Source organism: Blennius ocellaris (genome assembly GCF_963422515.1).
Source record: "Blennius ocellaris genome assembly, chromosome: 15".
Taxonomy (NCBI): Eukaryota; Metazoa; Chordata; class Actinopteri; order Blenniiformes; family Blenniidae; genus Blennius; species Blennius ocellaris.
The window spans coordinates 26,523,564-26,548,349 of NC_137664.1; the positions used below are offsets into that span (position 1 = coordinate 26,523,564).

Consider the following 24,786-nt stretch of genomic DNA (forward strand, 5'->3'; position numbering starts at 1 on the left):
GAGTCATGGTGAAACCTGGCTGATGTATGTTGAGGTGTCTCACTTTGACAAATACACAAATCCTTCCATTTATGCCCTTGAAACACACCACAATGGCACCACCCTTAATTATTTTGTGAATTTGATACAGAAATATAGTATAGTTTTCCTTTACTGCCATATTTACCAATGCAGGTATCACTTGTTTCAGACTTTGCAGCCCGTTTATGATGGATTCATTTCCTTTGCAGTGAGGTGTTCCTTGTCTTAGGCCCCATTTACACAACGACGTTTCGCGTGACAACACCTGTGTGCTTACACTGCAATAGCGGACACACAGACAATGATGTAGTTTGTATGCCAGGCCATGGGAGGGTCGCTGTTGCTTGATTATGTAATGAAACCATACAGACATCTGTACAGAGTAGTACACTATAAACAAGAAGAAAATGGAGAGAAGCCGACACCAGCATGGACTGGAGACGCTCCGGATGCCATCAGGGGAGAGTGTCAACTATAAAACTACTGATATGGAGGATAAAACTAGAACACTGACCTGAAGCCATACCACTGTGGGTCGCCATGTTTGTTTACAAGGGATGGAAGGGGAAGGGAGGGGAGATGTGCAGTAACAGGCTCTGTAGCCTCCAGCAGTCTCTGCAGGAGGGAATAGTGGCTGTGAAACCATCTTTACACCTTGGGAGCCAGATTCAAAACTTCACATTCAGTGCATCCGCACACTGGTGTCGTGGAAACGGACCACCTAAAAGTGGAGAAAGTTTTCTGGAGAGACTCGTAATCGTTGTTGAGTAAATGGGGCCTTTGAACAGAGTGCTGCAACCTTTGCGAAGAAAGATCAATTTTTGCAAATTTCCATCAAATAAAACTGATCTGATGCAACAAAACATGTTTAACCAAATGAAAAAAGAGGATAATAAAGTTTTCTATAGCTCCGCTGTGCATAAAAACCCCTTTGGTTGCATTATGAAGTGTTAGGGTCTCAGGCTGAGAATCTGAGAAAAACACATTTTCTACTTCATTGCAATACATTAGCTACTTTATGAAGGGTTTATCACTTGCTGTACTTTTTACAAACCGTTTCACCCATCGGATAGACGAACAGTTACTTTACATTATGTGCTGAAAAGCGTTAACCCTACAGTGTTTTATTGATAGCCACCGTTAGCATTACTTAGCTTTAAAATGGCACAGAGCCCAACCCACTGGTGTAACACGCTGTTATCATCTCAATACATGTTAGTTTACGCAGGTAAATCAACGGCAAACACACAAGAAACCATACATTGCGTAACTTTTTCGGGAAATTCAAAAGTAGCAACTTACCGCTATGGAGCTCACGCGTTGGCGTTAAATGTGTCATCATTTCCTGTCTGACAGTGGGGGAGCCTCACAGTGGAGGAAGCCCCAGAGTGGAGTTCCTGCAGTCACATGCTTCTCCATGGAGGAGTCTTGTAAGATCCGGGGCCTCATTTATAAAGGTTGCTTACGCACAAAACAAGTCGTGAAATATGTGTATCCAACTTTCCATGCAAAGTTAATTATCTAAAAAATATACATTGAGGGAGACTGTGCGTACCGGTACCCAAACCTTGAACCTTGTGCAGCACATTTTGGAGACCTGGAACCTGGTAGCGCTGATTGTGAAGCGGAGAATTGAAGCCAGATTCATCTCATACATTTAATATCTTCAAATATCAGACTTATTGTTCCATTTAATCATAAACAGCCAAGGTGCAGTGTTGTAAATGTTTCTTCAGTGGAACATTACTACTAAATCAGCAGCACTATGTCCATACATCATACTTTCATCTTCAAATGATAGAGTGGTGAATAAAACTGACTGATTGTTACACACATGTAATAATCAGTCTAATTTCACAGTAAGCATATAACTAGCACTATGACAGCCGTGTGTAATGCTGCACTGTGGTGCACCGCCATGTCTCGGGACGCACTGGTGTTGGAGAAAGACAACCTCCTTGTAACCCACCGCTCACAACTCCAGTGACTGAGGACACAAGACAGTCACTGAGCCATTTCACAAGTCCCTGTTGAAATATTACAGTTTTAGAATTTCAAAACTTCTAGTGGCCATCTTGGATTTATGCCAAACTAAAATCTCCCCAAGGTTGCTGCTCCAGCAACCCAGCTTGATTTTTTTTCTTTCTATAAGCCCCTGAGAGTCTGAAACCATCAAAGACCCACACGCTTGTCACAATCACTACAGAAGGTATTGGAGTGGCGCCTCGACGAAGGAGCAGCTCTGATTGGATGCCTTGTCCGTTCGTCCCGCCCTAAGATTTTCATGTTGTTTTAATTTGTTGACTAACATGCAGTGTTGGTCAATTGACTTGTAATTAGTAATTAGTTACTGAGTACTTCACTGAGAAAGTAATCTAGTTCCTTTACTGATTATACTTCCAAAAGTAATTACTTGAGTTACTTTAAGTTACTTAAAAAAACATGATGCACAACCTGAATATGCAAAATTCTGAATACTGAATCAAATGAAACTCCTTATTATAAAACCTGTTTTGTTCATTTCAATCTTTTGCACATCGCATCGAGCTGAAGTGAAATTAAATGTCTCTTACTTGAAGGAAATCGTGGAACATTTAAACCTATTTTCTGCACATTGCACCATATTTTAGTGAAATAAAGTATTTCTTCTGTTATATTTTTTCATATTTCAGCAAACAATTTAAAACAACCCTTTATGTATGTGCTCCTTAAAATAATATAAATCAAAGTCTTTCCTGACTTTATTCCAAAATATTAACATTTAATCTGTTCAGTGTGTTTTCACCCGTTTGGGAAGTTCCAATTTTATCATGGTGGGGGATTTACTGTTCGGTCCATAAATATTTGGACAGAGACATTTTATTTCTAGTTTTATTTTGTATGGTACAACAATGAGTTTTAAATTAAACATTTCAGATGCAGTTGAAGTGCAAACGTTCAGCTTTAATTCAGTGAGTTGAACAAAAAGTTTGCATAAAAAGCTGAGGAACTAAAGCATTTTTTAAACACAAACCCTTTTTTTCAAGGGCTCAAAAGTAATTGGACAAACTAAATAACTGAAGTTAAAATGTTCTTTTCTGATACTTTGTTGAAAACCCTTTGATGCCAATGACTGCCTGAAGTCTTGAACTCATGGACGTCACCAGACGCTGGTTTCCTCTTTCAGTGCTCTGCCTGGCCTTTCCTGCAGCAGCTTTCACTGGCTGCTGTTGTGGGCCTGTTCTTTTGAAGTTTAGTCTTTAACAGGTCAAATCAATGCTCAATTGGGTTGAGATCAGGTGACCAACTTGGCATTCAGGAATGTTTCACTTCTTTGCTTTAATAAAGTCCTGGGTGGCTTTGGCTGTATGTTTTGATCATTGTCCATCTGTAATATGAAACACTGCCAAATCTATTAGGCTGCACTTGGCTGTGTTGGGATTTATGGTTGGTTATTAGCATTAAAATGGCTAAGTAATACATTACTCAAAGTAATACATCACTGGAAGTAATTTATGAAAAATGTAAATTATTAATAGAAGTAAATGGTCATTAACTCATTAACAACTCCTAAAGTAATTCAGTAATTACTTAGTAATTTAACAATCTTAAATAACAAGGACGGTGTGAGATTCGAGCTCAGACTGCTACAAACCAGTGAATTATCAACAATAAATACACAATAATTACCAGGAATCCATCAATTCAGCTAACAAGTGTTTGTTTACACAAATGCTTCAATTCCTAAATAATTCACACTTTATTTGATAAAACAATGCAATCAAATAACAAACATCATCAAACACGGAGATCTAATCTACTAAACAGCAACACTATGTACAAAGAGAGTGTGTGTGTTGCAAAGTATTGTGTGTCCTGTGCGTACCTTCAATCACTCCTTCAACTTATAAAGTCACGAGCCTTTTAGTGAAATGTAAGGAGTATAAAGTACCGATATTTATGTTGAAAATGTAACTGAGTAAAAGTAAAAAGTCGTCAGAGAAATGTATACTTCGAAAAGTACAAAGTACCTGAAAAATCACAAAAAAATACAGTAATGGAGTATTTGTACTGTTACTGTACTGTTGTCGTCTCTGGCCCCCAATTATAAAGCTGCTGAAGCACAAAACGGTCATGAAAGATGCGTATGCCACTTCCCATGCTAAGTTTGTGATCTAAAAAAACAAAGTTGCAGGAGAATGTGCGTACCAGTACACACACTGAACCGTGCACACACACATTTTAGAGACGGGGAACCTGGTGGTGCTGATGGTGACATGGAGAAATGAAGTCAGGTTCATCTCATACATTTAATATCTTCATTTTCTTTATCTGGAATGATCCACGCAGGGCCATTTCCCTCCGTCTGGGGCCCTTATGCAAGATGTTGTTTGCGGGCCCCTATTTTGTCAAACTACAACGGATAGATTCCTCCCTCTTTTAGGGGCTCCATAAAGATGCAACAGTCTAATACCTTTTAAGAGGAAAACAGGCCAGAGTCGTGAAAACTTCTCTCAAATTAAACTCAAACATCTTAAGTTGACACCCCCCCCCCATTGTAAGTTGAACTGATGGAAAATGATAATACAAGGTAAACCATAGCGATCCTCAATAGGTCAATACATGAAACTGATGTTCTTTTATTTTAAGTTGACATTAAACATATAACATATAAATATATACAACTTTATATATGTATAAAATATACATTACAAACGACACAAACCAAAAACTATAATGAATAAATACATTTGTACAGAAAATAAAGCAGGCTATTAATTTGAAAAGAAACGCACAATGAGCCAGCGTCCATATAAATATGACAAGAATGAAAAAACAAAAAATTAACAAGAATAATACTGTTGGGACAGTAAGGAATCTTTCAAATGTGACACAAAGACCTTCAGGACCACACAATAAACCAGCATTCATTAAAAATGCAACAATAAAAACAATCCTTTAAAGGAATCACACAGAAGTCTATAATACAACCACACCACTGGGATCTATCTCCCCTCAGCCCCTACTCATCAGTTGCATATTTCCAGAGCCAGCTCTTTCCATCAATGTCCCTTCATCTCCAGTGCTTCATGTGCTGCAGAGGTTGTCACACTGGTTCACAATTCTACAGCATCTCGTTTGTTGAAATTGAGCAGCACTCCAAATGTGACGCTCACTTCCCCCAGTGTTCCCAAACCGTCCTTCATAGATCCACCTGCTGTGTCAACAGCCACATTGAAGAATGCAGTTTGGAGCTGCTTCATGGCTTGTACAATAGGATTGTCTGGGGCATCACAGGCAAAGTGCTTTTTTGTGCTTCTTGGTCTCTTCAGTTTCAGCACAGCCTCCACATTCATTTCCTCACACACGTTTAGCAGAGGCCTGAGCTGAAGCACAGCCAGTCTCCTTGTAACTACCCAGGGATTGTAGTGCCTTGGTGAGGAGGTCAACTCCCACTGTCGGAGCCGTGTCCACCAATGTTTTTGTTTATGTTGTTGGTGATGTCACTTGTGTGGTAGAGGGAGAGCGGCAGAGAGGGGGGGTGAGTTGGAATCGCATCATTTTGTTGACTGTATCCATCTATCAGCGTATCGTCATAGTTTGGGCGTCATTGAGAAAGAGACGTTCTTTCTGTGTGTTAGCATGGCAATCCAAATAAAAGCTGGACATTGGAAAGAGCGCCAGTGGTGTGTCTTTGTTGGGTTAGGGTCAGCGGTGCACAGTTCCTCCTTCAGCCTCTGTGACTTTTTGTTTTGGGTTTATTTTTTCAAACAAGAACCACCACGCTCATTAATGCATAAAGTATGCCTCCACACATAATTGAGATGATCTAAGGCTAGTTATGTATTTTCTAAATGTAAACAATACAAGATATGTAACAGTCTTTAACAGCTGGACTTTAATTGACCAGTGGATAGCCAGTGACAAGGCCAGACAAATAAGTTTCAAATAAAGAAAAGTCAATGAATGAATAAATAAATAACAATATACTTATACAAATAAAGTTTCACCAATCAAATGCAAAACATGTAAACCACACAAATACACTTCTCTGAAGCTTGGAAACAGCACCGAGGATTTTAGATGTTATATTGCTTATTCTATTATTATACATAACGTGATATGTGATACAGTTTAGTATATTTTTCTGTTATGGCTGTAAATCCTGATAAAAGCTGCGTGCATGGCTGGGAATCAGTTTTTGGCACACCGGTACGGTCCTGCGCTCAGGATGTACGACTGCTGGAGACGGACGAGCTCCTCCACCCTCCGCCTCCAACTCTCCAGTGACTGAGGATAAAACACAAAGTCACCAGATAAAACTGAAGTGTATCAGTCCACGGTGGTCTCCAGCGGTGGGCTCAGGTGCTGGCCTCCGTCTGGTGTCCCTGTCCTCCACCTTCACATTGTAGGGATTTACTACCTCATATGGATCACTATTTATGTTTTGGTTGGCCATCGATAATGTTTAATAATTATCAAAGATAGTTATTAATAATGTTGAAATTTAATCTGATCTGTATCAGAACCTCGGAGCTCCACCTGTCTAAACAGGAAATGATAGTCAATCAGTTCTATCAGTCTCATAAGATATACTAAACAGTTAATCAGGAATTTGAATTAATAGTTAAATTAATTACAATTACCAGAATTAACAGTAAAGCTTGAAGGATTTTGGAGTTCTTGACACAGAAGAGTCGACATTTCATTATCCTTTGTGTTCATTAATAAAACAGCAAGTATGATTCCAAAAATTATATTTATTAACAATGAAAACAAATAACACAGATTCTAACTACCTATATACAGCTGGGTGTGTGTGTGTGTGTGTGTGTGTGTGTGTGTGTGTGTGTGTGTGTGTGTGTGTGTGTGTGTGTGTGTGTGTGTGTGTGTGTGTGTGTGTGTGTGTGTGTGTGTGTGTGTGTGTGTGTGTGTGTGTGTGTGTGTGTGTGTGTGTGACAGAACTACAAAACAAGATGGCGGATCACAAGAAACTACATTCCAGATGGAGGTTATCAGAGAACAGGAAGTCTGTCCTGGGTCTCCACCATGTGCTGATAGCAATGGAACAATAGAAGCTAGCCGTAGCGTCTGCTTCCTGTGTGTCTCTGCTAAAGGACCATTTCTAGAATGACTTGATGTGAATGCGATTTGTCTTGTAAAACGTCAGGAGTCGTCAGATGGTGTTCAGTTACGGTGTGAGGTTGTCTTTAATGTGATATGTGTAGGATTGTGAGTTAACAAGTTAAAGCAGATTAGCATGCAGACCCTGTGTCTGTGGCAGAGCTAACGTTGGTTTACAGGTTGATAACTGCTCCTAATATCACTATCTATAGAACTCAATCAGTGTAACAGAATCAACACATCTTCATAAAGTTAAACAGTTCTATCATAGCATCAAGTTTAACTAATCTCAGGTAAAGCCCAGTTGTTCCCACTTCCTTGAAGGAGTTCAGTTGTCGTGCTGGAGGGAAGCTGGTGTCTTCTCCTGTAGTTAGCACCTCCTGCTAACTGTGGTTGCTGGTTCTGCAGGCTGAGGAGAAGAAGATGAAGTTGATGTTTCAGGAGTCCTTCTTTGCAGCGCCTGGTTGTTCCTTTTGTCCAGACTGAGGAGCTGGTCGCTCAGGTCTGTGATGGTTTTCCTGGTTGATGGGAGATCAGACTCTGGGTGCTGGTATCTGGATCAGGGGAAGGTCTGACCCTCGTGGTCGGGTCAGCACAAGAGTTGAGGAGTGAAGGCCTCTGGTTGCAAGAGCGTCTGGTGCTAACGCTGGGTGAGTTGAGCTGCTGGGAGCAGCTCTTCAGAAACCCACCTACTCAAGGTCCAGTCTTGCAGGAGAGAGATGGAGGCTGGCTGAAAGCCTTTTGTCCACGTGTGACTTCAGAGGTGTCAAAGCCTGAGAGCTTCAACCAATCAGTGACTGGCTGATTGCATGGGGGAAGAGTCTTGTGCAGAAAAGGGGGGAGGAAGATCCTGCAGAAGGCCCTCCACCCCCACTGGGTGTGATGGTCAATCACAGTCCTGGGTCAGAATTCATGTCATGACTGCGTCTCATGACAAATGAATATTGTCTCTCCCCAGAAATGAACAAACTTTCTGTGGTCCTGTTGAGATCCCAGCAACATCACACTCTTCTCCTTCACCTCTACAGTTATTCATCTCTCTGTGACTCTCACAGTATTTTCAGTGGTGACGACGCGCTACCCATCAATTGCTTGTTTTTTTTATTTGTGATTCCGAGACTTTGACACCTATTAATATCATTCTCCTGACCTCCACCTCCTCCATGGCTGTTTCACCTTCTGTAAAATTCCTTTTCTTTGTCTTTTCTTCCAGGGTTTAGTCAAATGCCAGCGATCAACAGACTGGGTCCAGTTATTCAACTGGGTTCTTTTAACTATATATGGACCTCACTATATTTAGGTTTCTTGGATTTCATGACGCTTTTCTATGTTGTATGTTTTCTCCAGGGATCTACCTGTTGGACATGATTTACATTGACTCAGCCTATCCTGCATCTGACAGCATCATCGAGACAGAGCAGCGAACCAATCAGATGAACAATCTCCTCAGGGTCATCTCAGACCTCCAGATGTCATGTAACTATGGTAAGACACCATGCCAACCCTTCAGGAAGATCGTTATGCCACATAAAACAATTCAATAGACACAAAATGACTTTAAATGTGTGTAAATCTCAAGCAATGAAGTGTTTATTGAAGGTGGCCTCAATGCTCCTTTGTTGTCCACAACTTGTTTGCATAATGGAGAGTCCTGGTGCTCACAGACGGCGAGGTAATGCACTCTGTCACGTCCGTGTGTCCAAAAGTCAGTCATTACAAAGCACCATGCAGTGTCTCCAAAGCTGCATGGGAATAATGTCTGATGGAGCAGTTTGTTGTTGGCTGGCTCTTCACCAGAGGCACGTGGGGTCCGAGGTGTTCCAGGCTGGGGTCTGCCTCAGGTATTTCTTATTTTCAGATAGAACGGCTCGGACCTTCAATGTTATCACTGCCAACCTCATCAAGGCAGAACTCTAAACTAGGCCTAATTCTTATTTTGCAATAATAATAATAATAATAATAGTAGTTCATATGATTATTCAGTGTTCCAAATTCATAGTTCAGAATATCTATATGAGATTGATTGGACTGATCAGTTGTCAATTTTCTCTTCTTATGAAGAGCTGTGCCCTGATGAATTGAAATGGTGACTCATTATTTCAGTCATTTGATTATAATACAACACAAAACAAAATCAGTGACTGATGTACAGCAATATCCAAAACATCTTGACAGAAAGCTCCTGTAAGGCTAAACATTTCTTTCATTGAGAACTTTCTACTTGGTGAGAGAGAAAATCCATGAGGCAGATAAATAGCAATAATGTGTTTAATTCTCAATGTGGGAAAAACAACTGGTCTAATTTTCAGATCCATGGATCTCATGTGTTTGCTATGTTGGCACACAGTGGTATAGCAGATAAAGGATATAAAGCAGATATAAACCTTATAGCAAGAAGCTCCCTGCATTGACTCTGGGTTGGGCCTGAGAAAGCAGAAGCAATGGTGGGAAAAAAAATACTCCCCTTTTTTTTGGAAGAAACCTGCAGAACCAGGCTCAGAGGTGGAAACCTGTTGCTGTGCCGGTTGGGGTGAGGGGATAGAAGGAGGGAAAATAAGGACACAGTCAAGACAGACCACTCGCTGATGCAGATGGGTCAGGGTTGGATGGCACTTTTAATTTGACTTTTTCTTAAAAACATAAGGTAAATGTTGATTCCTGTGAACAGCGTGATGTTAAAAGTATCTTCCATTTCCATCAGATCACCTGGTGACGCTGCCACACGTACAGAAATATCTGCTGTCAGTTCGCTACATTGAGGAACTCCAAAAGTTTGTAGAGGATGACAATTTCAAGTAAGTTTTTTACTCCCCGAGAATACCATGACATTTTCAAATTCATGCAATTTTAATTCCATCGTGATGTTTGTTCAGTTTAGCTTTTCTTCACTTAGAAACCTTGAGGTTCAGCAATCAGGAAATGAGCTACAAAACAAGTTGACTCAGCAAAACCTGCAACTTTTAAAGTTCTGTGATGTCTGCTATTGTCTTGGTTTTGATTTTTTTAGGGGGTGGGGGCTTATAATGTGTTTGTAAATCGCATTATAAGTGCATGGCAAGCACACTTCCACCGCAGTATTAGATTAGAGCAGAAGAAGTGGACTTCTGACGCTGAATTGAACCTTGGCCCACTCGTCCGCTCCGCTCAGTCTAATCTGCTCAAGACGGCCAAAACACTTGTGCTGGACCACATTATGAGAATGATGCATGTCTGGCTTCACTTCCACGCTCCATCACGTAATGGAACAAGCCGTTAATCCCCGCAGAGGGTCAGAGCCGAGCCGACGGGGTCCATGACAAGTTTGACGTCACGTCAAAGTTTCACTTTCATTTGAGAGAAGAGAACATGAGGTCTCAGGCTAAAAGCTCCAATCATCCCCAGAAATCACCAAGCAAGTGGTTATATAGGATATATATATATATATGTTGGGATTTATGGTTGGTAATTAGCATAAATAATTACTGTAAGTAATGGATTACTGAAAGTAATAGATTACTGAAAGTAATTTAGGAAAAAGTGGAATTACTAATAAAGTAAACGGTTAGTTACTCATCAGCAACTCCTAGAGTAATTGAGTAATTACTCAAAAGTTAATAAATTATCAAAAATAATTTATTAATAAAAATTATTAATTTGCATAAATTGGTTATTTATCAAATAATAATTAAATCGGGGCACCACCAGCTAAGCTGGAAATAGCTAATACCAAATTTCAGTCTCGTTTGTCAAAAAGGGTTATTTAAGTAAAGTTCATATTTCTGTGTAAATATAACAATATTAAATAACAAGGAAGGTGTGAGATTCGAGCACAGACTGTTACAAACCAGTGAATTGTCAACAATAAATACACAATGATAACCAAGAATCGATCAATTCAGTTAAAATGCGTTTATTAACAAAAATTATTTATTCAAAAATAATTCATAAATTATTTATTAAAACAACACAATTAAGTAATAAACAATCAAACACGAAGATCTAATCTATTAAACAGCAAACACTATGTACAAAGAAAGAGGGTGTGTGTATGTGTGTGAGAGTGTGTATGAGTGAGTGTGTGGAAGCCTGAGTGGGGTGTAATGACCACGAACGTCCACCAGGTGGCGGCAGGCGTTGGAGGGTCAGTGTGTGTGGGTGTAATGACCTCGAACGGACACTAGATGGCGGCAGGCGTCTAGTTCGAGGCAGTAACCGGAATGACCACTAGGGGCGCGGCGGCGCACGGAGGGAGAATGCAATGACTCGACTTGTCCACCGAGTGGCGGTCTTTCAAGAGATTGCAATCACCAACGCGGCCACCAGAGGCGCTTGGTGCACTCTTTCTGGACAGCGTGACGTCACTGTGCTCGTGCACGGCTCGTGAGCCTGCTCGGAGCGCGCCTGGGGGCTCGTGGCTGAGAAATCCCAGGGACAGTGAACTACACACGGTCACAGAAGCGGGTGCAGCAGCGCGCGGCTGCTTTTACGCGATCGTTTATGAGGAGGAGAGGAAAAATGAAAAGGAGGGAGGGAGAAGGGCAGTGCACAGAATATGTTCAGCTCTGCACACTGTCTCTGGACTGCACAGTCATCTAGAAATGGTCTGTGCAAGTTGAGAGAGAGAGCGAGAGAGAGAGAGAGAGAGAGAGGGGAGGTTCGCGTGGATGTAAATCCAACGCGCAGACACAGATTGGTTGGAAACAGGGATCGGCGTCCCTGACTTCAACACAATAATAAACACACAGCAATATTACAGTCACGTTATTCTCATTGCCTGCCCAGACTCTAAGCCTTACTCAGTTTGACGAGGGTGAGCGTGCTGCCGGCGGCCGGTGAAAATCCGTTGATTTCCCGGCTGCCAGTTTGTTTTCTCTGGCGTCCCAGGTAAAACAAGCTAAAACTGGTCTGTGGACAAGGAAAAAGTCCACAGGATGATTCCAGGATGATCAAGCGCTTCTTTTGAGGAGGGGGAGAAGAAGCGGCTTCAGGTCTGCAGGCGGGAGGACGGTGCGCTGGCAGCTGCACACTCGGACTCCGGTGAAGAAGAAAAAAAAGGAAAAAGGGAAAAGTAGAAGTAGTTCCACGGTGGTTGTCGGCTCGTCCGGCCGGGTGTGGAACTCCGGGCCCGGTCAGCGGGCACACGTGGCACTTCGTCTCCGTGCGAAACGGATGCGTCCGTCTTTACGCAGGTTTCAACATTGGAGAGGCAGAAATCACCCCGGCGGGGGTGTTTTATACCTCTTGTTGTGGTTTCGTGTTACCGGTCGGCTCTGGGTAATGTGGACCAATCCTGACGGAGGGCCCGCCCTGGACCTTCCAGCTGGTGAGGGAGCTCTCAGGCTCCCCCTGCCGTTGGCCTCTAGTATTGCACCTTGGAAGGGGGGTGATCCGGGGGGTGATCCGGGATGAATGGCGAACTTTTCCCATTCTGACCATGTGATCTCTTTGTTCTCAAAACGTGGTCTCCCCTCCCCCTTCCATGAGGTTGAGTGGCCCCAACATCCCCCCTTTGGTCCGAAGAGTGGGATGCGGATCTCAGGCTTTGGAGCAAACCTGGGCCGAAACGTCTATGAGTCTGTGAATGTCCCAATGTCCTGTGAAACACAAGGTCATTTCTGTCCAACAGTTCATACATGAGGTTATTGTCCGAGCAGGGCAAGGCTAGTCTGGGCAGAGCAAGGCTAGTCTGGGCAGACCTACTATTCCTGTTCTAACTATCTAAGCCTTCATACATTTCATTTCTTACAAGTGCATCACCAGTGAACATGAAAGAGGTAGGAAAGGGCAGGAAAGTTGAAGAACAGGAGGGAAATGGGTTAGTAGGCAGCTCGAGGACAAGTTTACAAAAGCGGAGGTACCGGATGCAAGGAGTAGAGTCTGATCTGTAAACTGTGGATGTGGTTGCACCAGTGAGCAAGTGTCCAAAAGCCACCAGCCGTCTGGGGCTTTTGGTGCACCTGCTCCGGTGAGGAGTGAGAGTGAAGTGTGGTGTGTGGAGGTGCACGTGTGTGTTCCCTTCCAAAACCCAACTTTCACTACAGAGGCTTAAAACTGTACACATTATTTCTGTTAATAATGGCTAAGTTTTGAAGAAATCACAACTCTTGGCTCTGTGGTTTCACAGAGGTTAAAATAGCACTGCCGAGACTGTCAGATGTATCTGTGAAGGTTGTATAACCGTGGTGGTGTTAGTCTTGAGAAATTGCTCAACCCGGGTTAGTGGAGCTAAGTAAGGTGGTTCTACCTGTACTGAAGCTGCTAACGGAGGAGCTAATCTCCCTTCGATCTCGTGTGAGATTTCTGACTATACACAGGGGTTATTTCTCCTAAACAATACTTGACTGGTCTAAGGCATGCTAAGTGGTGTTAACAGAGCTGGATATGAGTTTACAGTGACTATATTTCCCTGAATGGTTCAACTCGAGCTTTGTAACTGCTCACGTTGTCTAAGGAGGCAGGGTTAGATTTCTGATGGTGGCAGGGGTTAGTACATGCACCTGCTGGGAGCTGAGCATGCTGGCACTAAACCCTACTGATTAAAATCTGTTCTGCTCCTGGAATGGAGGTTCTCCTCCCTCGCTAGGGGAGGAGTTGACCTTACTCCGAGGGAGTAACTTGATTGAGTGGCTCTGCAGTGCAGGCCGTGACAACACTGACCTCTTCTGGCTGGTCCAGAAGGTGCAGTGTAAGGTCATTTCTCTACCAGTCATTCTTTGGAGGGAGTGGAACCTGTGGAGTGGTATATGGTGGACCGATTGGTCACCAACACCCGTTGGAGGCTCACGTCTCCATCTGCACCACCACTGTTACCATACCGGAGTATGTGGGTGGTGCTGTGGTTGACTCGGTCAACCTGGGAAAATGACTAGGAGTGGTATGGTGAATGGAGGTTGGCCTCCATTACCAAAATGTCGTACAGGGCAACCATGACACTGCGTGTGGCATGTGTGCCTGTCTGAGTCGACCAAAGATGGGAAGCTCCAGTGGCTGAACGCTTGGTTCAGAAGGAGGGCAGCAGCCGGAATGGCTGTGTCAAGATGGAGGCTCCCAAGTTATGACACGTTAGTCGGGCTCTGAGGTTTTGACTGGCGTGAACTCTCCCTGCTGGGGGTTCAGTCCCATCAGCGCCACCTATGAACCCAATGACTTCAGCTTTGGTGCGGCCTCCCAAACTATGCTGAGAGCAAGTTTGGTTCACGCTACCAGAAGTTGATAAAGGACGTGTCGTGTCTCGGCTAAATGTTCCTCACAGGTGCAGTGACGCATGAGGAAGTCATCCACATAGATGAGGGTTGCCGTGAGCAGCAATGTTACTCATCATGGTGTGGAGAAGGATGGTAGACACCGATGGTGGGTCTAAGTAGCCGAAGTGGCACCGGTTCCAGGCGGACTGGCGGTTGCCAAAGGAAAAAACTAGCTGATACTGGTTAGCGGGGACCACCTTTGTGGTTCCGCGCCGCTTTACCACGTATACAGCTAGAAAGAGTATGTACTGGTGTACAGAAGATGGCGGTGCCTCGAGGTCAGTGGGGACGCACGCCAGGTGGAGGTCTGTGACCCCCCTTTCGTGCGAGACCCGCGCGAAGATCGTGTGATAATCGCGGAAGACCTCAATGAATGCATCTCCTCATTTCTGCTGTGTAAAGCGCTAGCTTTAGCAGGGTGTGGCTCGGTCTTTGACTCGAAACCTGAATAAGGTTCTTCTGGTACAGACGCGGTCTGTTTACCTGAAGTGTCTGTATTCTCTGGTTGAGTCATCGGAGCGTGCACAACCAGGTCACCTTCAGTGCTCGGTTTTGTTCCATAGAGAACCTGTTCGAGGTTAACATGGTGAGCGCTGGTAATGGTTTTGGTTGTGGGAATGAGGAGAGCGGTGTCATGCGTGTCGTCACTGGTGGGGGACGATAGCAGGTTGTCAGTGAGAGGCACCATCAGTTCAAGATTGTGAAATGAACTGTCAGTTGACATCTCTAAAGGTGGAAATGTGGTCACTTTCATCTGACTGTGTGTCAGATTGTGGACCTGCAGGTTGGCTGGACGATTGTTCAGCTCCAGAAGAGGTGTGTCACAGATCACCGGGTCGGGATCTGGACAGCGAGTCGAGGAGGCACATGAACCAGGGACCTTGGTTAAGGTCTGAAGTGACCATGCTGAAAGTGAGCGGTGGCTCGGAACTTTGAGCAGGCCGGCGTCGGTGGCCGATCTCTCGGACCAGCGCGCCAAAGGTGCCTCCGGAACCGAGGTTCCATCCATGTGTGCACCCCCCACGGTGTGGTGGGCGTGCAAAGAAGTACTCATGTAGAAAGAAGAACTCACGTCCTTCAGTGACAAGAGTAAAGAGTGGTGTGCTTGAACTGGGTCTTGGCTCGTCACCTGCGGCGGATGCTGACTGTCAGGGAGCCCTGAAGTGGATTGGCTGGGGTCAAACTCTGGGAGAGACCCAAGGATTGGTAGGGGACCTCTAGACTGGATGGCATCGACTCTGCTGTTGAAAGCTTGGTGGCCTGGTTCAGGGCCAAGGGGAGTCGGGCTGGTGACTTGAGACCAAAGGCGCCATTGGTTGCAGTCCATCAGCACAGCCAGTCGGTTTAAGAGGTCCTGACCAATAAGCAGTTCCTCTGTGTTCAGGTCAGTGACATAGATGGGATGTGTCACCGACATGTCCTGGAAAGTTATGTCGACCCAGACACGTTTAGTGATGGGAGAAGAGTCCTGAGTGAAGCTTCTGATGTTTATGCTACACTCTTCCACCTGAAGTGGCTTTCCTAGGGCACGCATGGTTCTAGCAACCTGCGTGAAGGTGGCTGAACACATGAGGGTGATTTCTGACCCAGAATCAAGCAGGGCGAGGGTGTCTACACCCCCTGCCATCACTGAAGTGTATACGCAGTTGGCATTGCCATTGCGTACAAGATCACCCAAGAATGTCAAAGGGGGCTCCTCTGTTGGTTCTGAGGGCCTCTTTGACCTCCTGGATCTCCTCCTCCTCCTCCTGACAAAGCAAACTTTGTGTGCGGAGGGGAGAGGCGACCGGCCTAGTCATGTGGTCAGGGGCCGGGAGTCCGGTTCCTCAGGGGAGCCGGGTCCCTTCTGACCAGGCGGGTCCAGGTCCCGCATCACCTCCTTGAGGCAGGATTTAACCCACTGTGGGACGTCTGCGTCCCAGTGGTTTTGGGTCTGACCTCGGCCTCGGTTGTGAGACTTACCTCTCCGCTGGGAGTGGTGAGGTCTCGGTCTGCCTGATCTCTTACCTCTGTGCCGTTGTCCACCTCGTGATCGAGGCTGTGGACATCTAACGGGTCCCCCATCCACAGCAGGTGTGGGGGAGGGGACCTCGTGACCTACAGGTGCCAGGTTCGTGTTTCCAGTCGCCTGCGTTCTCAGGACGCCTGCGTCACCATCATGGTTTTCACCTGAACTGTGACGCAGCTCCCACACCATCTGCGCGTGTTTGCGGAGGTCTTTCATGGTGGGGTTTGTAGTCCTGCAGAACAGAGCGACATCGAACCGCACGCTGTTGTGGAGGTTGTTAATGAAGAGCGACTTTAAAGTCTGGTCTTCATCCAACCCCGGTGCACTGCGGCCTTGGAAGTAGGCGGCCCTAAGGCGCCTATAGTTCTCTCTGGGAGGCTCCGCCTCCTTCTGAGTAATGGCAAGTGCACCTAAGGTTGAAGAGGCAGGATCATTGTCCAGAGAATACTCTTCCCTAAGTGCATGACAGAGGGATGAGTAATGGTCTCTGACGGCAGGTGGGAGGGATTCCATGTAAACATGGACGCTCCTGGACGTCGTCTTCCAGAGAAGCTTCAGCTTCTCACGTGACGAAGGATGAGGCAGGTCGAGGAGGCAGCGTTCAACCTCCCGGAGGTAGTCCTCTATACTAACCTCCCGGTTGTTTGGGTTGAACTGCTCTATGTCCTCTGCAAGGGACTCAAGCTGGCGGGTCCGAAGACCACGTTCCCTTGGGGGACCGGAATGGTCCGAGTCATCTGAGCTGGACCCCCCTGGTTCTCTCCGGTGGAGAGAGTGAGGGTCATGATGACCAAGAGGGTCTCCAGTGAGTGGAGGACCAAAGCTGACAGCACGGTGAGGTACTGCAAAATAACTCTTTTCATTCTCCTGAAAAGGAGTGAAAGAGCTGTGAGAGCGCATTGAGGTGCGGCTAAGCACCGATGGATGTGTGTCGTAACACACCGGGACCCTGCGGTCCTTAAAGTGAAAAGCTGGGGGGACTGGGTGTCGGTTCAGTGGGATGCAGTCAACTCCCACAACACTGGGCAGGTGTCTTATGCCACGCCCCCCTGGCTGTGTGTCAAGCCCCCCCCTCGCCATGGCTGCGGGGAAGCTTGATGCAGTCTGTCCCCCTGACGGGACAGCTCCAAGTCTACACTCACCTGTGGTGGTCGGTCCACCTGACTGGACCACCTCAGAATTGTAGAGACCTGGAGGGGGCTGTCCACCTGACTGGACAGCTTCAAGAATGCGCATAACTGGGGTAATTTGTCCATCTGACTGGACATTTTCCAGACTGCGGAGATGTGCTGCGTCTCTGCTGAGAGCTGCACCAGGTTTTACCCCAATGTGGTTTGGCTCATTGTGCTGAGAGCCATAACCTGACTCATCGTCTGATGAATCATCAGATGATGTGTCTGTTTTGACTTCTTTCACAGAAGTTCGGGTTAGTAACCCAATAGGTTCCGTATAAGGAGCCTGATCGTCCCTGGCCTGGATCTCCTGTCGCAGGCGGGAGTTCTCCAGCTTCAGCTGGGCATGGTTAATCCTCAGCTGCGAACTGTAAAGTTGCAGCTGGGAGAGCTGCTCTTGAGCTTCGAGAGCTTGCAGCTCGGCCTTGCGCTGGTAGAGCAGTGCAATGTGGCCTAACACATCCGGAATGGTGAGCTCTACCTGACCAACCGGGTTTTTCACATAGCTTAACAGCTGCCTGATCTCTGCTTCACAGGTCTCTAAGCTGTAGCTGTTGAGGTTTCTTCTCTCCTGTGTGGAGAGGCATAGGAGACCAGCGACCACAGTCTGCAGGGCTGGGTCATGTGGCTCCCGAGGAGTCTCTGCTCCGAGCACGCAGTGTCTCTGACTACTCATGGTAGGAGTCACGCGAAAGCTGTGTTTTGAAAAGTGCCAAAATGTTGTTAATGCACAGGTGATGGTTACACCTGTGGCTTACAACTCTGTGGGTTGCTAATTGCTCTAACTGTAACCTCTCTCAAGTTAACAGGGTGGAGTTAGCACCTTGGGTGAGCAATAGCGGGTTAGTGTACATTTATCTCTGACAGAAATAAAAGAATGCATGAAAATGCAAGAAAAAGAAGGCTTTACCACTTCACAAACACAATTGACTTTGCTTAGCAGTGCTGTAACGTGTTCTTCGAAAAACTAAGTTCTGAGAAAAACAAAGTTATCGGTTGTAAAACTAAACAGACAATTCTGGATAAATTATGCAGATATTGTGACAATACTGGTTTTAAAACAGCCTCACACGGGCGGCACCATTATGTTGGGATTTATGGTTGGTAATTAGCATAAATAATTACTGTAAGTAATGGATTACTGAAAGTAATAGATTACTGAAAGTAATTTAGGAAAAAGTGGAATTACTAATAAAGTAAACGGTTAGTTACTCATCAGCAACTCCTAGAGTAATTGAGTAATTACTCAAAAGTTAATAAATTATCAAAAATAATTTATTAATAAAAATTATTAATTTGCATAAATTGGTTATTTATCAAATAATAATTAAATCGGGGCACCACCAGCTAAGCTGGAAATAGCTAATACCAAATTTCAGTCTCGTTTGTCAAAAAGGGTTATTTAAGTAAAGTTCATATTTCTGTGTAAATATAACAATATTAAATAACAAGGAAGGTGTGAGATTCGAGCACAGACTGTTACAAACCAGTGAATTGTCAACAATAAATACACAATGATAACCAAGAATCGATCAATTCAGTTAAAATGCGTTTATTAACAAAAATTATTTATTCAAAAATAATTCATAAATTATTTATTAAAACAACACAATTAAGTAATAAACAATCAAACACGAAGATCTAATCTATTAAACAGCAAACACTATGTACAAAGAAAGAGGGTGTGTGTGTGTGTGTGTGTATGTGTGTGAGAGTATGTATGAGTGAGTGTGTGGAAGCCTGAGTGGGGTGTAATGACCACGAACGTCCACCAGGTGGCGGCAGGCGTTGGAGGGTCAGTGTGTGTGGGTGTAATGACCTCGAACGGACACTAGATGGCGGCAGGCGTCTAGTTCGAGGCAGTAACCGGAATGACCACTAGGGGCGCGGCGGCGCACGGAGGGAGAATGCAATGACTCGACTTGTCCACCGAGTGGCGGTCTTTCAAGAGATTGCAATCACCAACGCGGCCACCAGAGGCGCTTGGTGCACTCTTTCTGGACAGCGTGACGTCACTGTGCTCGTGCACGGCTCGTGAGCCTGCTCGGAGCGCGCCTGGGGGCTCGTGGCTGAGAAATCCCAGGGACAGTGAACTACACACGGTCACAGAAGCGGGTGCAGCAGCGCGCGGCTGCTTTTACGCGATCGTTTATGAGGAGGAGAGGAAAAATGAAAAGGAGGGAGGGAGAAGGGCAGTGGACAGAATATGTTCAGCTCTGCACACTGTCTCTGGACTGCACAGTCATCTAGAAATGGTCTGTGCAAGTTGAGAGAGAGAGCGAGAGAGAGAGAGAGAGAGAGAGAGGAGGTTCGCGTGGATGTAAATCCAACGCGCAGACACAGATTGGTTGGAAACAGGGATCGGCGTCCCTGACTTCAACACAATAATAAACACACAGCAATATTACAGTCACGTTATTCTCATTGCCTGCCCAGACTCTAAGCCTTACTCAGTTTGACGAGGGTGAGCGTGCTGCCGGCGGCCGGTGAAAATCCGTTGATTTCCCGGCTGCCAGTTTGTTTTCTCTGGCGTCCCAGGTAAAACAAGCTAAAACTGGTCTGTGGACAAGGAAAAAGTCCACAGGATGATTCCAGGATGATCAAGCGCTTCTTTTGAGGAGGGGGAGAAGAAGCGGCTTCAGGTCTGCAGGCGGGAGGACGGTGCGCTGGCAGCTGCACACTCGGACTCCGGTGAAGAAGAAAAAAAAGGAAAAAGGGAAAAGTAGAAGTAGTTCCACGGTGGTTGTCGGCTCGTCCGGCCGGGTGTGGAACTCCGGGCCCGGTCAGCGGGCACACGTGGCACTTCGTCTCCGTGCGAAACGGATGCGTCCGTCTTTACGCAGGTTTCAACATTGGAGAGGCAGAAATCACCCCGGCGGGGGTGTTTTATACCTCTTGTTGTGGTTTCGTGTTACCGGTCGGCTCTGGGTAATGTGGACCAATCCTGACGGAGGGCCCGCCCTGGACCTTCCAGCTGGTGAGGGAGCTCTCAGGCTCCCCCTGCCGTTGGCCTCTAGTATTGCACCTTGGAAGGGGGGTGATCCGGGGGGTGATCCGGGATGAATGGCGAACTTTTCCCATTCTGACCATGTGATCTCTTTGTTCTCAAAACGTGGTCTCCCCTCCCCCTTCCATGAGGTTGAGTGGCCCCAACATATATATATATATATATATATTTATTTTATTTTTTTTGATAGGTGTGTGTGTATTTTGTGCAGAATATTTCATCAGTCAACACTGCTTAGATCTTAATAATAAAAAAAACCAAAGTACTTATATAGCAGATATGCCTGAGGAGGAGCAGGGCCCTCCCCCTGCTGGAGGAGGAGGAGGAGCAGGGCCCTCCCTCTGCTGGAGAAGAGGGAGGAGGAGGAGGAGCAGATGACAGCCTAGCATGCTCATGAGCATGCTAACAAAGCTTGTTCAATAGAGCTGATATTTGGGGGCCGGACTAAAGGGGCCACTGGGCTTACCGATCACTAGCTAATTAGCCAGGTCCTGCTAGGCTAGTTAACGTAGCAGATTAGCATGTGAGATGAGACCAGATTCCAGGTCAGGGACATCTGGGCAGTAACCTGTGTGGTTTTCAGGTAGATGGCATTTAAAGGGGCCAGAGGCCGTGATTGGGCCAGAGGCCGTGATTGGGCTGACCTTGACAGGCCCCTGCCTGAGGCGAGGTCCCGACCAACGCTACTTGCAGCTTTAATTATCCCCCGCCGTAGCCGATAGGCCCCGAAGGGGGATCTTGAAACAGTCTCCGTACGTCCGTACGTCCGTCCGAACGTTTCTACCTATATCTCGGCAACCCCTGGGCCCACAGTGACCAAACTTCACATGTGGATACATCTCAGAGGGGGAAGGGATACTATGGTGACCTTGACCTAATTTGCATATTAAGTAGGTCACAGGGTCACGAATTGCTTAAAAACACATTTTGCGCTCTGGAGGCCTAGGTTTTTGAGCTAGGGCTCTGAAATTTTATACACACCTACTAGTACTCTGGGGACACCCTCCAGCATACCAAGTGACCTGACCTTGACCTTGACCTTGAAGATTGGTAGAGTCTGAAGTTTGCTCGTCATGGTTGCAAAATTACGGAGCCCCTCTGGTGACATTGGTGAAAAAAAAATTAGTGCAATACTAGGCATACTCCTTTGCTACTACAAGAAATATGAAATAATATTACTGTAGGAATTTGGAGAAAAGTACTCTTAAACTTGAATCTGTTGGTTGAAAATAATGATCTCTCGCCTGTTTTCAAAATGCAATAAAAAGGAATCCTTCATAGGTTTATGCCTGATTCCACTTCAAGGCAATACTAGACATACTCCTTTGTTACTGCAAGCAATATCGAAGAATATTACTGTAGGAATTTGGAGTAAAGTACTCTTAAACTTGGAGCAAATTAACGAAAATAATGATTTCTCACACCTGTTTTCAAATTCCAATTAAAAAAGATTCTTCATAGGTTTATGCCTGATTTCACTTCAGTGCAATACTAGATATAGTCCTTTACCAGTACCAGTAAGATCAAAGAATATTACTGTAGACATTTGGAGAAAAGTAATGTCAAACTTGGATCTGTTGGTCGAAAATAATGGTCTTGCCTTCATTAATTTGCAGTTTAAAAGTACTTTTCTCCAAATTCCTACAGTGATATTCTTTGATGCTGCTTGTAGTAGTAAAGGAGTATGTCTAGTACTGCCTGAAGTGGAATCAGGCATAAACCTATTAAGGATTCCATTTTATTGCAGTTTGAAATTAGATGAGACCATCATTTTCGATCAACACATCCAAGTTTAAGAGTACTTTTCTCCAAATCTCTACAGTAATGTTCTTTCATATTTCTTGTAGTAACAAAGGAGTATGCCTAGTATTGCGCTGAAGTGAAATTGGGTGTAAACCTATGAAGGATTCCGTTTTATTGCATTTTGAAATCAGACCATCTGTCTTTCTGTCAGCGTTGCGGCCGTACGTTGACCTGTGTTTTACCGTAAAGGCGTTAATAAAAGCGCAGTTAAAATTCACTTGACGGCAGTTTAATAACGCGTGGCCACGACTTATTTATCTCGTTCCCACGCCTTAATAACGCGTGGCCACGACTTATTTATCTCGTTCCCACGCCTTAATAACGCGTGGCCACGACTTATTTATCTCGTTCCCACGCCTTAATAACGCGTGGCCACGCGATTAAGCAAGAATTTTTTTTTCACCAATGTCACCAGAGGGGCTCCGTAAAAAACACATGTATTTTCATATAAACATTTCTCCTCATTTCTCAGCAGTTCCTGGGCCCACAGTCACCAAACTTCACACATGGACACTCCACCTGGGGAGAAGGGGCACCATGGTGACCATGACCTAATTTGCATATCAGGTCACAGGGTCACTAAGTGCATAAAAACACCTTTTGGGCTCTGGAGACGTATTTTGACATAGCTTATGAGGAAGACCTTTCAGATTCTACATAATTATCTACTAGGACCCATGGAACACCCTCTAGTGTACCAAGTGTGCTGCCTTAGAGCTGGCTTTGTGAGAAAATATAAAGCCCTCCGGCGGGGGATTAGCCGAGCAACGGCCTTCTTGTTAATTATGATATTGAAATTTTTAATCTGATCTGTATCAGAACCTCGGAGCTCCACCTGTCTTAACAGGAAATGATAGCCAATTCAGTTCTATCAGTCTCATAAGATATACTCAACACTTAATCAGGAATTTGAATTAATAGTTAAATTAATTACAATCACCAGAATTAACAGTAAAGCTTGAAGGATTTTGGAGTTCTTGACACAGAAGAGGTCGACATTTCATTCATCTTTGTGCTCATTAATAAAACAGCAAGTATGATTCCAAACATTATATTTATTTACAATGAAAACAAATAACACAGATTCTAACTACCTGTGTGTGTGTGTGTGTGTGTGTGTGTGTGTGTGTGTGTGTGTGTGTGTGTGTGTGTGTGTGTGTGTGTGTGTGTGTGTGTGTGTGTGTGTGTGTGTGTGTGTGTGTGTGTGTGTGTGTGTGTGTGTGTGTGTGTGTGTGTGTGTGTGTGTGTGTGTGTCTGTGTGATGGAACTACAAAACAAGATGGCGGATCACCAGAAACTCCATCCAAATGGAGGTTATCAGAGAGCAGGAAGTCTGTCCTGGGTCTCCACCATGTGCTGGAGAACAATGGAACATGGAAGCTAGTCTTTAGCATCTGCTTCCTGTGTGTCTCTGCTAAAGGACCATTTCTAGAATGAGTTGATGTGAATGAGACTTGTTTTGTAAAACGTCAGGAGTCGTCAGATGGTGTTCAGTTACTGTGTGATGTTGTCTTTGATGTGATATGTGTAGGATTGTGAGTTAACTAGTTAGTAAAGGTCCTGGTTGTTCCTTTTGTCCAGACTGAGGAGCTGGTCGCTCAGGTCTGTGATGGTTTTCCTGCTGGTTGAGGAAAACACAAAGAAGTTCTGTGAGGCGTCGTTTCCCTGGTCCGTCCTGGAGGAACTGGTTGGTTTTCCCTGGTTGATGGGAGATCAGACTCTGGGTGCTGGTCTCTGGATCAGGGGAAGGTCTGACCCTCGTGGCCGGGTCAGCAGAGGAGTGAAGGCCCCTGGTTGCAGGCCTCTGGTGTTAGCTGTGTGCTAACACTGGGTGAGTTGAGCTGCTCGTACGCTAGTGGTGGGCGGATCAATCTAAATCTCGATACCCATGTTGGTATCGAGATGGAATGATAGCAGTGGAATGAGATCGATACTTGGTGTCAGGTTCTCTATGTATGCATGGTGCATGCAAGTGCCACTCCAAGTGCAGCTGCACACGTCACTTGGCTCCTCCTCCTCCTCCCATTTCCTATTTTCTGGAGATGAGAGGAGGGTTTCCCATCACCTGACTCACGTGGAGGTGTACCTTCATGTGATCAGGCGCCAGGCAGCAGCACCAGCTGCACACTACAGATTGCAGAAGAATGGCAGAGCCAGAGAGAAAGAGCAGCATGGTGGGGCTCTATTTTCAAACTGAAAATGGAACAATGGCAAATTGGGTCATTTGCAAATAGTTTGTACGACTCATTCAAGCACATGAAAATTTGTCCCAATGAAAACGACAAGTTAAAGAAAAAGAAAGAGGAGAAAAATCCCCCTTCCTCTGGCCCTGATAGATCCAGACCTCCAACCCAGGCCCTGTTTACACGACGTTTCACGTGACAACACATAATCTGTAAAAAAAAAAAAAAAAAAAAAGTGTGTTTCCACTGCAGCAGTGGACACACA

General features: G+C 45.1%; 1 protein-coding gene across 1 annotated transcript in view; it reads left to right on the forward strand.

Annotated features, from left to right (window-relative positions):
* LOC308140264 (ras-specific guanine nucleotide-releasing factor RalGPS1-like) overlaps positions 1–24,786 on the forward strand; it is a 116,431-nt gene that overhangs the window by 23,853 nt on the left and 67,792 nt on the right. The window contains exons 9-10 of the mRNA XM_080509949.1: positions 8,473–8,610; positions 9,827–9,920. Of these exons, the coding sequence (XP_080366075.1) occupies positions 8,473–8,610; positions 9,827–9,920 (232 nt within the window). The remainder of the gene's footprint in view (positions 1–8,472; positions 8,611–9,826; positions 9,921–24,786) is intronic.